The sequence below is a fragment of the Strix uralensis genome, chromosome 2 (genome assembly GCF_047716275.1).
Source record: "Strix uralensis isolate ZFMK-TIS-50842 chromosome 2, bStrUra1, whole genome shotgun sequence".
Taxonomy (NCBI): Eukaryota; Metazoa; Chordata; class Aves; order Strigiformes; family Strigidae; genus Strix; species Strix uralensis.
Window position 1 is genome coordinate 76,396,138 of NC_133973.1, and position 13,343 is coordinate 76,409,480.

Sequence of the window (13,343 nt, forward strand, 5' to 3'; positions counted from 1 at the left end):
CGGTGTCTTTTAAAAGATGTCTTCTATTGAGTCTAATACTTTCCAAAGAAACCTGCTTTCCTAGAAATATTCTTCTAATATTTCAGGATTTCCTTCTAGAAATTCCTCTTTGATCTTACTTGGCAACCTATGTTTGGAGTTATGTATATAAATGGTCTCTGCATTCTCAAGCCTTGGCTATATGAGAAGGCTCTATGACTCTGGTTTAAGTTTCAAACCAAGTGTAATTAGATTAACAAAATCCCACTTATGTGGTGAACACTTTCACTTAAGAGACCAATTCTACGTAACTTAACCATCAACAGTAAAATGTCATCTCCCCTTTCTCTCAGCTAGACACTTTTGGTCTCATGAGATTCTGCAAGCTATAACCACTAAAAGGAAAACAATGAGTATCAGACCTAGGCACTCTCCTTTTTCAAAGGATCTTACAGAAAAAGAGGCACACTCTTCTCTACAGACAAACTTATTTCATGGGATAAATAAGGTTTAGGTGTTTATCACGTTTAACTAAACTATCCCAAGACCATAAAGATAGACTGAAGGCTTTTTTTTTTTTTCCTCTATTCTGTCTGTAAACACTAGCATCATTTATAAAACTCGGCAGCCCGCTAGATACTGGAAGATCCCAGAGTGACACATCACTGCCATTACAGAAACATCCATCATTAGAGATTAAGGAGAAGAAAGGCAACTCCTCACAATTCAGCGCTTTAATCTGTTTTCTTATTCAAATTCCACTCTAACTGTTCCACAGCAACAGACCTGCTACAGTAGTGCACTGGATTTGATTCTACATATACCTATAAAATATATAGAGCTGTAGACACAGAAAGGCAGCGAGTAAGCATATTATCCACTGAAAATATGGCTTTAAGGAAACTTCCAAATTAATGAGAAAGCTGCCCTGTTTATCCTCTAAAAAAAAATGAAGCAATACTAAAAACTTTGGAAACATATTATAGGCACTTTGGTCAGTGTACTCTGCACAGTTTGACAAGCCTCTGAGTTTACTTTTAACTAGAACTACAAACTACATACATAAACAAGCACAATGCCCTCAGAACAGTCACCTCTTAAAAGAGCTTAATTAACAGTTAATGTTGTTTAAAGATTTAAATTTAGGTTTTCGACTGATGATTCAACATCTGGTGCTTTCTGTGGAAAAGACATATGAACTATTGTTATTTGTACTTTAAAGCATTCACAGCAAAACTAACCACAGGAAAAAGCACCTTGAAGGAACACATAGAATGGTTTGGGTTGGGAGGGACCTTAAAGATCATCTACTTCTATCCCTCTTGCCACAGGCAGGGACACCTTCCACTACACCAGGTTGTCCAACCTGGCCTTGAACACTGCCAGAGAGGGAGCAGCTACAACCTCTTTGGGCAACCTGTTCAGTGTCTCACCACCCTCACAGTAAAGAATTTCTTCCTTACATCTAATCAAAATCTGCCCTCTTTCACTTTAAAACCATTACTCCTCGTTCTATCACTACACTCCCTGATAAAGAGTCCCTCCCCATCTTTCCTGTAGGCCCCCTTTAAGTACTGGAAGGCCGCTATAAGGTCTCCCCGGAGCCTTCTCTTCTCCAGGCTGAACAACCCCAACTCTCTCAGCCTGTCCTCATAAGGAAGGTGCTCCAGCCCCCTGATCATCTTCATGGCCTCCTCTGGACTCACTCCAACAGGTTCATGTCTTTATGTTGGGTGTCTCAGAGCTGGACACAGTACTGCAGGTGGAGTCTCATGAGAGCAGAGGGAGAGAACCCCAGGTCTCATTTTCCATTTAATAAATACCATGCATATCTGCATATACACACAGTTGAATGTGCTTAAGGGATCTGTATCTGCTTTAAGATGCATACAATTTCTGCAACATTGTTTATTTTTACAGCAATACTCTTATTTAATTGAAAATTAATTAAATTTCTTGAAGTCACCAGCTAGGTTTACACAAAATTAAATCAGACATGTACTTCATCCTATTTTTGAAGGCCTCCTGATTAAACAGGGATAGTGTCTTAATGCTCAAAGGAAGTCATCCTTTTATGTTTGACTTCACAATGGTATTTATTAGTCTTCCACTAGTACTTATCAGTATCTGTATAATGCATTTCTTGCTTCAAATTGGAGGAAAGGATGGAAGAGTAGGGAGAAAGATGTAGAAGTTTTCTATCCCTTAGCTAGCTGTTACATATTGCTGTTCAAAAGCTGCATTATGTAAAACAACAAAAACATGTTTCTCACAGACCAGAAAAAGTCAACGATCTGTTTTCATTCTAGCTATGTTCAGGGCAAAACTTGGAGACAAGGGGAAAAAAATAACCAGATTGTAACTGCATTACAAAAGTTAGGTTGTGGAAGAAGAAAGGTACATAGAACCAATTTGTTTTTCACATGGTTGTTTAGCACGTGCCTCCCTGTTAGAGACCAAGGGCACTTTAAGGGTACATCAACTTCCCAAGCCACAACATTAGGGCACACTCTACCTCAGTGGGGATCAGTTTAGAGGAGAAACATCACTGAATTCTGAACTTCATACATATCACAGGTTCAGCAGTCAGAGAGAAAGGATTTTTTTTTTTAAGTCCGGAGACACTGAAGACACAAGACATTAAGTAAAAACCCAAACCCAAGGGTTGTTTTGGGTTTTGTTCCAGGTTTGGGTTTCAAATAAAATTCCCCAGAAGAGCTCTTCAAGCAGAAAATTATGGATTAGGTATACAACTCTGCTTTCTGTGTCTACTAAAACAAAGATACCTTCTTATTCTGTGGAAAGAACCCATTGATATTTTTGTCCAGTTATAAAAGAATTAACTAGCTTTTTGGGAAATGTTATTTTCTGGCATAACCTCAAACTGCTTTCATGCAAAATAGAGAAGTTGTTGAAGTATGGGCTGGATGAGCAGTCAGGTGGACTGAAACCTGCTGAACGGCCAGGCCCAGAGGGTGATGATCAGTGACACACAGTTAGAGACCAGTAACTAGTGGCGTACCTAGGGGTCAATACTGGATCCAATCCTGTTCAACATCTTCATTAACAATCTGGATGATGGGGCAGAGTGCACCCTCAGCACGTTTGCAGATGACACCAAACTGGGAGCAGTGGCTGATACAGCAGAAATCTGTGCTACCAGAGGGACCTTAACAGACTGCAGAAATGGGCTGTCAGGAACCTCATGGAGTTCAACAAGGAAAACTGCAGTCTTGCAGCTGGAGAAGAATAAACCCATGGACCAGTACATGCTGGGGGCCACCCAGATGGAAAACAGTTTGGCAGGAAAGGACCTGGGGGTCCTGGTGGACACAGCTTGAATGTAATTCTTTTTGTAAATTCTACTATCTGCTACATCACTGTATAAACTCTAGCCTATAACAAGTTATATTCAATTTGAGTAGAATCATGAATTGAGAGACTTTTCAATCAAGTCCATCCCTCCTAAGAAAAAACTGCTTGCTACAGTATGTTTTTTACAACTGTAAAAACTGCATAGTTAGATATTGAATTCTACATCAGAGTGTTAGGTTTGTGTTCAGTTCTCAATTTGCAGACAGAATAGAACAGGCAGAAACACTTGCCACAGAAAATCTTGACCAAACACTGAAGATTCCTGAGTATTTAATAAAAATTATAGACCACTAATCACCACATGCATTTTTACAGCACTTAATGCAGAAGTATCCAGATGCTCACATGCCTCAGTTTTGTATTACAGTAGTGTTTTGTCATTCTACCAGTAGACATACTTAAGGTGCTGAAGTAAATAACTCAGGACTAAGGAGATAGATGAGGGAGACAAATTAAAAACCAATACTGGTAGACAAATTCTTTAAGTCATATGCAAAAAGACTTAAGTATATCTTTTTCAAAAACTAACATTCAGTACCTTTTTAAATTTTCCTTGTCGCTTTGCTGCAGACTGCCCCTGGGAGTTAGAATAACATACTGTAAGAAAACATGCACACACCACACAGGATGGAGACACCTTCTCTGTACAATTATGGTTATACTTTCAACCTACAGATTCTTAAACTTTTAGAGAGTCACATCTATGATCAAACATGCTCTTAAAGCATGCTCTTTCAGGTTTTTAAAATTAATAAAACAATGCATTATTGTGTATACAGTCCACTATTCCTGTAAGACAAGCAAGTGTTGTTAACCACTTAGCTTAAATTAATAAATTACAGAAATTCAGCCTCAAAAGTGTAGATTTTAGATTTTGACTGTTTAGTAGCATTGTTCTATTTTGTAATAAATATACAGAAATTAGATACATTTTCCCTCACATTGCATCCACTTGCTGACCTAGAGACAGCTTTGCGGCCTAGTCCTCCTCCTTTGTCTCCTGGTACATACTGAGGGTTCATTAAAGGCAGCAGAAAGTATCTTGGTGCTATTTGATACCATCCTTTTTTCAGTGAAACATGACCATAACAGTAATGTCTTAGGCTATGACATGAGACACGCCTCAGCTAGAATTTCTCTCCATGTAAGCTCTTAAGTATTCTTCATCACATGAAATTTTATAAGTAATACCTATCTACCTCCTACTTCCCATCCCAGGAATCATTGTATATAACCACTTGGTCTGGTTTTGAAACAAGATAGGTGAGAATTACAACCAATAGTTCAAGGAAGTGCAGAATTCAAGTTAGGGAAACTATACTACACTACTGTAATGGATTTACCGTGGATTTCATAAAAGTATGCTTGCAACCTTGCAGGAATCACAAAGAAATATAAAACTGATTACTTTAGAGTTCTTAGTTACTGGGTTTTTCCTCACTGATACATAAATTCCCCTGACAGACATTATCTAACCTGCAGTGACATGCAATCTGCCCCAGAAGTACTACCTATAACCAGATCTGATTGAATGAACCACACCTTTCTACTCAACAAGATCTAAAGGTATGTGCCCACCTACTCAGAAACTTATTTTCTATGAAAACATACTCTAGTTTTATACATGTTGTTCAGCCATATCTAGTGACGTATGGACATAGATGAACTACCTCTAAATACTAACAATCACCAGAATTGATTAAAATTTATTCTCAGATTTGCCATCTATTTAAAAATAGCTAAGGGAATCTTCTAAATACCTTAGCACCAAATACACACAAGAGCCATCTGGTTACTATAATCCCTGTTGCACTACAGATTCATACAAGTTAGAAACCCATTTTTACAGGATGATGTATTATGAGCAAAAAAACCCTACAGCTTTTTTCTAGCATCACATACAGAGATCTTACATCATTCTGTTGGAGCATACAGTCATATTAGTGGTTGACAACATTAGTGTGCAGCAAGTAAGAATATCTGCTTATGCATTTGACTCAGCAAAATTCCTACTACTGTGTGACAGTAACATGTAGGTGTTAAGAAAGCACATCTTTTTGCTGAAAATTGTATGCATGCAAGGAAGAGTAGAGCTGTTTATTAGAGAACTAACATGCATGAAACAATATATATGCACGTATTTTTCATTCAAAAGTTATACTATGCTAGGCAATTACACAAAATCACTTTTAAAGGCTTCACACCAACAAAAAAGCAGTTGCTTCTAGAAATACAACAATCCAGACCAAAAGAATTTGAATTGAGAATTTAGAAAAAGTGATTAAATTTGAAATAAGATGAAAATAAAAATAGAACTGCTTAGAAGTTACTCTGACTTTATAATGAAACAACTGCTTCTAAAGTGTGTTGTTACTAAACATAGTGCTCTTTAAAGTACTAAAGTCATGAAATACAGCACTTCCTGGCATGCCATTTACCGGATTCAAAAGTTTCAGAAAAAGAAGCCATGATCCATTTCAAATACTCACAGCTTTCTTTCCAAGCTCTGTTTTAGACAGTGTAAGAGCTCCTGCAAGATAACATCCTGGCCCTGCTCCTTTAGGTATTCTATTCAGAGAAAGAAAGTTCAGTGTTAAAACCAGGTTCATTAATGTTCCATGGGGACTACAAACAGTGAAAGCAACACAAGAGGAATTACAAAGCCAAAACAGGTAGACACTATTAAAGCATCATTTCAGTTAGGTGCAGAGGCAGCTGGTTAGATGTAGATGAGAAAAACAGGACTTCAGTAACTTACTTGTCATCAGGCAGAGATGTAACAAAGAATGGCTGACTGTGTTTTGGCGGTAATGTCAAACTGTTGGATTTCTTCTTCCCTAAGAGAGCAAGGCTATGGTTTTCATAAATATCTAAGCTCAAGGTACTAGACAACCTGTGAGAAACAATAAATGGAAGGTCTTTGATGCGATCCAGCTCACTGTTCTGTTCGTGACGAATTTGTAACCGAATAGTGTAATCTCCTTTTTCCAGTTTCACAGAATACTGAAAGAAAGAAGTTCTCATAAATGTCAAGATTAAATACTTCATCATTCACAAAGAAACCCAGAAACAAGACTGTCATGTTCTCCTTGATTCATATAGCTCTAGTCATTTAAAATATGCTAGATTGCTTAGTTTTGGAATCTCCTGAAAAGAGTGCTTCCAAGACTTGATAGTAGCCAAAACACATTTTGTATTCACCGAAAAAAAAGCAAGTTTTCAGATCACAAAATAGGCTGACATCCTTTGTTCCTATTCTAACACTGTATTAACTGCTCAAAAAATAATCTGAATTCTTGCTAAAAACTTTCAGTTCAAAACCTCTAGCTGGTTTGCTTTGATACACTTTCAGTTTACTGTGTAACTTTGGGTGCTCTGTGGTTTAAATCACAGGACATCTTCCACTGTCTCAAATATTGTACCAGCTTTCACACTGAAAAAGCCAGTATTCCTATGCGACTTAAGGCTGCAGTGTGAAGAGCTGACAGACTCTTTGTCCTGAGCTTTTTATATATCAGGAATATTCATATAACAATCTCCATTTATTAAACAAAAAAACCCCCAGAAACCACCCCCCCAAAAAAATCCAAAACATAGCCAACAAAAAAACCTGACTCTCAATTTCTTATTTTTGAAAACATTCTTTCATTTCTATCAATGTGGATGTTCTGAGCAGTAGCATGCTAAGTTTCCTTTCTGCTGGTGCTGCTGTAATACTAAAGGCAGCTATAAGTAGAAAGGGACAATAATTCAGAACTACCCTGCTTCCAGAATCTCCCTCTCCTGAGTTAGGGAGTCATGTTTCTTGTTGGTATTTTTTCCTGGATTAAATAATTTTGAATTGCTTTAGAACTGTTCTGTGATGCACAACACCAGAGATTTACAACACAGTGGTCCACCAGGTGTAAGCAACAGGCTACTTCGGTGATTTTCAGATTTTATAGCACCTTGAATATGCAAGTTAAGGAATAGAAGTCTAAATAATGCAATTTCTGAAACTTATAAGATTCAAAAGACATGCTTTAAAGTTAATCTTTTGTACACTCCCAGAATGATAAATCTATCGAAAATAAACATTACATTGATGAAGTTCAACTGTGATTTTGGTTTGGTAAAAAATAGTTTTAAATCCAAAAACTATCAAAAACCTTCTCTTATGCTCTTTTTTTTTTCTTTTTTATTCTCTGCCCCCCCCCCATGATCCAGGCACATGGTCTGTTCCAGCTGAAAGAAATCCCCACAGAGGGTACAGTATCTACAACTGTTGTAGAAAAACCTCCCTTTGAAAGACGGCAACAGGAAGTAAACCAAGCTATAGCATTTAAAAGGCTAACTGAAGACATCAACAGCACAGAACTCAGCCTTCATGGATACAGAAACCTCTGATCTATCAGCAGATAAGTCAGACTACATAAAAAATAATGCATCCTTTCCACTTTAAATAGAAAAGTTCAAGGCATCATCTTTGTAAAAGACCCAAACATAAAGACAAGAAGAATTTGAATTCACTTCTTGAGAAGCACCAGTCAAAATCACAAGAAATCACAAGTTAACAGCTTTCTGTAGAAATAAAACACAGCATAACTTTTCCTTCTTCCTTGGAAAAGGGAAAAAATCATAGCATTCTATTTTATGGAAACAAACCTGTCATTTTTTTTCATACACATATATCACCAATGAACCTGTCTTCTTGTGACGATACAAGAACATTATACCTATGCATCAGGAAATGTTAGGAGCTAACAGCAGGCCTGGGAGGTGAAAAAGAATGAAAATTTTCACTGTGCAGAAAACAGAAGGTAAAATACATTACTCTACCTGGTGTGGATAGGCATCTCCTGAACCCATTTGTCTTTTGTTCTGGTCAAAAATAATCCACAGTTGACTATCAAACTCAGATTCATACAACAATTCACAAAGAAGTGGACAGCTTGGAGTTACTTCTCCACTCTTAGGCTATTAAAAGAAAAGTCAAAACATTTAATTCACTACTGAATAAACCAAGTACAATCCTTACACACATATTCAAAGGATACCTGAATGAAAGCCCATTTCAAGCAACAGTAGCTCCTCAAGAGAACTAAATCAGAATTTTGACTGTAGAAAGTTAATCTAGACCTTGTTTCTGACAGAAAACTTAAAAGTTAAAATCTGCTTTTAGAAAACATGCTGTATTTATTAATGGCTTTTAAAAAAACAACCAACTATAACCCTTACCTGATGAAAGTTATAGGTCAAAATCATCTCATACAGTTGACGATTATTTGGTAATATGTCTCTGGAGCCCAAAGGTTTTATTTTTGCACTCACTGGTCTGCAGTTAAACAACAAAAAAACAACAGAAGGTACTCTTAAGAAACACATATCCTCTATCAAAATTTGTCTTGCTTAAGCAGAGACATATTCTGAACTACAACTGAATTCAGCACATGCAATAACATCTCTTAAAATATTGTAACTATCCAGGCAGCATAAATTCCTCAGTTAAAATGAATGTCAGTTCAAAACCAAGGTTTCGTGACATTACAGACACTGCCAAAGAAAGAAGCCAGAGTTTAGCAATCACATCTAAATGCCCAAAACTAAAGGCCATTAAAAAAAATAAAATGGGAAAGCCAACAGACCTTAGGATTAGGGAAAAAAAAAAAAAAAAAAATCAGGCTACTTTACAACTCTAGTATCCATGCCACAATCAGCACTTTTGTTCATAGATTGAAAGATTAATGGTACAGTAATTAGAGGACAGAATAAATAGTTATTAATTGTATGCTACAGAAGGTTTTATCAGAAGAAGACTCTGTAAGAAGCCTTACAGAAGTCAGAGTAGTAACACAGAAGAATGCCAACTCAGTTAGGACAAACTACTGTTCAGAGCAGCACAAACACTTTAAACCATAAGCATCAAAGAATATAGGCTATTCTCCCCCTCTATTCCACTCTTGTGAGACCCCACCTGGAGTACTGCATCCAGCTCTGGGGTCCCCAACAGAAGACAATCATGGACCTGCTCGAGTGGGTCCAGAGGAGGGACATGAAGATGATCAGGGAGCTGGAGCACCTCCCGTAGGAGGACAGGCTGAGAGAGTTGGGGTTGTTCAGCCTGGAGAAGAGAAGGCTCTGGGGAGACCTTATAGCAGCCTTCCAGTACTTAAAGGGGGCCGACAGGAAAGATGGGGAGGGATTCATTATCAGGGAGTGTAGGGATGGGATGAGGGGTAATGGTTTTAAACTGAAAGAGGGTAGATTTAATTAGATAAAAGGAAGAAATTCTTTACTGTGAGGGTGGTGAGGCACTGAAACAGGTTGCCCTGAGAAGCTGTGGCTGCCCCTCCCTGGCAGTGTTCAAGGCCAGGTTGGACGGGGCTTTGAGCAACCTGGTCTAGTGGAAGGTGTCCCTGCCCATGGCAGGGGGGTTGGAACTAGATGATCTTTAAGGTCCCTTCGAACCAATCCATTCTATGACTCTCTGATTCTAAATAATAACGATATAGGAAAATCAGAGCTTCATAAATAAAGAATAGCAGAATGAGGGTGGCCTGGCATCATTTAAGTTCACATTTCATTCATTCTGACAACCTATAATTACATGATCAAAATTTTTCTATGAGATTCTGTCAGCTCTTTCATTGCCAAGAGCACAGACTAATCATCCAGCAAAATATCTGTGCTGTATCAGACCACAGGTCCATTTAACCCAGGTTTCCTAGTCTGGCAGACACCAGATAGACTGCTGACAGAAGACTTAAGAACCAAGTAATATCACACATGATACATCTCCCTAATAATTACCCTGCCTCCAAGCATTTGAAACTCAAGCGACTGAATGAGAAGCCATTCAGTACTCTTTTTTCAGTACAGGTTTTTTTTTTTCTTTAAATCTGTGTTATGACTCATAACTTTGAGTCACTATTCATGCCTTAATTTAAATACATAAATATTTCTCATTAGTTTACTTAATTGCAGCTCATTTACTGTCAGATGAGTGCCCCAAATATTACAAGGAGTTAAGAGCATCTCCAGTTTACAAACCAAGAATGAGGCAAAGATATTAGGGGATTGTTTTATTTCCCCACTTAAGGCATATCAAATCAGGTGTTCCTGAATCTACCATTAGGCAGCATGTTCATTAAACAATAAACACCTAGCAATGTCTATTCCAATTACAAGTATCCAAGAGCCCCTGATAGAGCCCAAGGTCTCCACTGAGAGGCCCAAATAATGGAAAACTTTGGATTACTGACCATGGTGAAACTGTTTGGTCCAAGTGTTAAGACTACTGCTTAAACTGTATGGCTTTGTTTTTTTTCCTCCTGAAGTGACCAACTTTAGTAATTGCTGCACTGGTTAGGAATTTTCCAGCAAAGCTTTTCCTCCAAATCATCACGTGTCAAACTGACAAGATAAACAACTTTCCACACAAAATTCTGCACCAGATCCTACAAAAACACTTTCAGTCAAGCAGGAGAGAGAAGACCATCTTCCCAGGTCAAAATTGGGTGGGATCTGAAGCAGCTGCTTAAAAACCCCCAAAACAACTAACACCAATAACTCTACAATTTGTATCTTTAGATATTAAAGTGCCTTTTAGGTAAAAGGCTTAGAGGTCTAAGTGTCTCCTTCGGAAGCAATGGAATATATTTGTGATTTTTTAAATTTTTTTTGTAATTTTTATTTATTTTATTATTAGCTGAAGGAAATAATTTGTATGGAAAAAGTCACCATAATTCTCATATTTTGTCAAAGTTAAAAGGAACCAAAAAAAGAGAATGCTATTCTCAATATTAATTGATGCTTCCAAACCTACTTAAATTTTGACAAGAATATTGTTGTTATCCTAAATTTCACTATTAACTTGTTACTCGTTTAACTACATACAAAGTTTTCTCACTTCTCAATACAGTTCCTCAGAAACTCTTACCTGAGTGTTTGAACCCAGTTTTTCAGATTTATGCATGGAGCAATATCTTCATACTTCAAGAGGGATTGAACATCAAATCGTACGATGCCTTCTGAAGCATGCTAAAGAAAAAGCATATAACAAGTATGCTTCTGTGCATGTCAGATGGTCCACATTTGTATTTATCACAAGCTGTATTTATCTATACCATAAGAAGTAACACTGAGTTTGAAAGTGTCACAAGCTTATCTCTGTTTTACAGCTGATATACTGGGACTTGCAAAACTTTAGCAATTGGAGCTGAAGTTGTATTTTTTTTTCCCCTTAATTTAAGCACTTTGTACAGAACTGTACAAGTCACACTTCGGGCAGGACTGGGTTTTGTGCATTTGTGATGATTACCTTTGCATATATAATTCAACACATACAATTATTATTCATCTCAAATCTTAAATCAAGTATTTTATGGTGTTTCTGCTGAGTATTATTATTACAGAACAGTTTAACTTTGCAAAAAAGAAACAATACTACATACACAGGTTAGTGATGGGCAAAATAATTTGAAAACTTTTTTCTAGCAGTATCCCATGACAAAGCCACTACTATATCAGCACTATTAAAAATTATTTTATGAAAGTTACAGGTGCTCAAGAAGGAAGGGCAAAACTGTTTGTATTCTCTCATTTTTAACTCTCCATTATTCAGTTGATGTAATCCTGCTGGGGGGGCGGGGGCGGGCAGCTGCTGTGCACATTGCAACCACCAGCTTTTCCTGCTCTACTGGTTCAAGAGCTGGTACCTTAACATAATGCACCCACTCTTTTTTCCCCAAGTTTATTCAGATCTCAGAGCCTGAATACATCCAAATTCACCTGTGGGACAGCTATAATTTGCTCTGGCCCTTAGCTGATACAAAGGGAGAAGCAGGATAAATTTGCATGGTGCTGCTTCATGTAGGTGTTGCCATATCAACTCTCAAAAAGAGTTCTCTCCTGAGGGGTGCAAAGTCAAGCCAAGCCAGGTTGCACAGGACAGCAAAGAACACAGGTGGAAGACAAAGTACTGTAAATATTATGATACTAAAGTTTTTAGCAACTTTCAATCTGTTAGTATCAGAGAGTCTTAGGAATCACAACGCTGCCTATCCACTGCGCCTTCAACTGCCCTAAACGATGGATCTCAAGCCAATCTGCACCCATCAATAAAACACTGAACAAAAAATAAATTTTAATGACATTTTATTCTGAAAAATAGTATTCAGCATATTGTCTTTTAGCAATGGTAGTCTAGATATTCAGGTTCAAGAACTGTGGTCCCAAAGTTTATTCATACAAACACTTGCTAGTGTAAGTATAGTTACAATTTCAGCCTTTTAGTATGCCCTTTCTATTGGTGTTGGGTTTGGGATTTTTGGGGTTTGTTTTTTCCTTTCTATTTTTTTCCCCTTTCTGATTTACAATGGAAAGGCATAGAAAAAAAACATAAATAATGGCAGTGGGCATTTCTGTGGAACTCAACTCATATTTACCTATTTTGAAGAGAAAACATGAACATCTCATGTATATACTTTTAGTCTTTCTAAATACAGGCAAGAATGAAGAAAAGCTTTTTTTTATTCTGAGATACCATAGGACTTCAGAATAACTCAAAATAAACACTGCAGAAAACTTACCATGTTTAGTTGAGGAGTAGCACAAAGTACACCATGGAAAGAAATTGTGTAATTAATGCTAACATTGCTAAGGCTTGCCCACCACCGAGCAACACAAAATTCAATGGTTCTTCCAGCCTGGGTAACAAAAGCACAAAGTCAGACTCAGGCTCCCATCTTCCCCTTCTATCCACCCTAGCCTCCCTCATCCCAAGCTAAAAAAATTGGAGTATAGCTCAAAAAAGACCCTGTTATGTCTAGTTTACTCCAACTGTATGTTTGTACAGTACCAAATAAGACATTATACTTGGTCCAGAAAACACAAGACAGCTCCAACAAAATAGGATGATTGATGACTGCATCAAAACAAAGAGTGCTGGGGTATACCCTACAAAGAAAGGTATGGCTTTTAAATGTTACATCTTCCCTTCCTATCCTTCA

The 13,343-nt window shown here is 37.5% G+C and overlaps 1 protein-coding gene across 2 annotated transcripts in view; it reads right to left on the minus strand.

Moving 5' to 3' along the window:
* TPP2 (tripeptidyl peptidase 2) overlaps nucleotides 1-13,343 on the minus strand; it is a 62,845-nt gene that overhangs the window by 23,489 nt on the left and 26,013 nt on the right. Inside the window, exons 18-24 of one of the 2 annotated variants that reach the window (XM_074859326.1) lie at nucleotides 12,924-13,040; nucleotides 11,273-11,373; nucleotides 8,572-8,668; nucleotides 8,173-8,310; nucleotides 6,113-6,357; nucleotides 5,844-5,922; nucleotides 3,893-3,931 (exon numbers count right to left, since the gene is read on the minus strand). In XM_074859326.1, the coding sequence (XP_074715427.1) occupies nucleotides 3,893-3,931; nucleotides 5,844-5,922; nucleotides 6,113-6,357; nucleotides 8,173-8,310; nucleotides 8,572-8,668; nucleotides 11,273-11,373; nucleotides 12,924-13,040 (816 nt within the window). The remainder of the gene's footprint in view (nucleotides 1-3,892; nucleotides 3,932-5,843; nucleotides 5,923-6,112; nucleotides 6,358-8,172; nucleotides 8,311-8,571; nucleotides 8,669-11,272; nucleotides 11,374-12,923; nucleotides 13,041-13,343) is intronic. The other variant, XM_074859327.1, reaches the window with a different exon arrangement.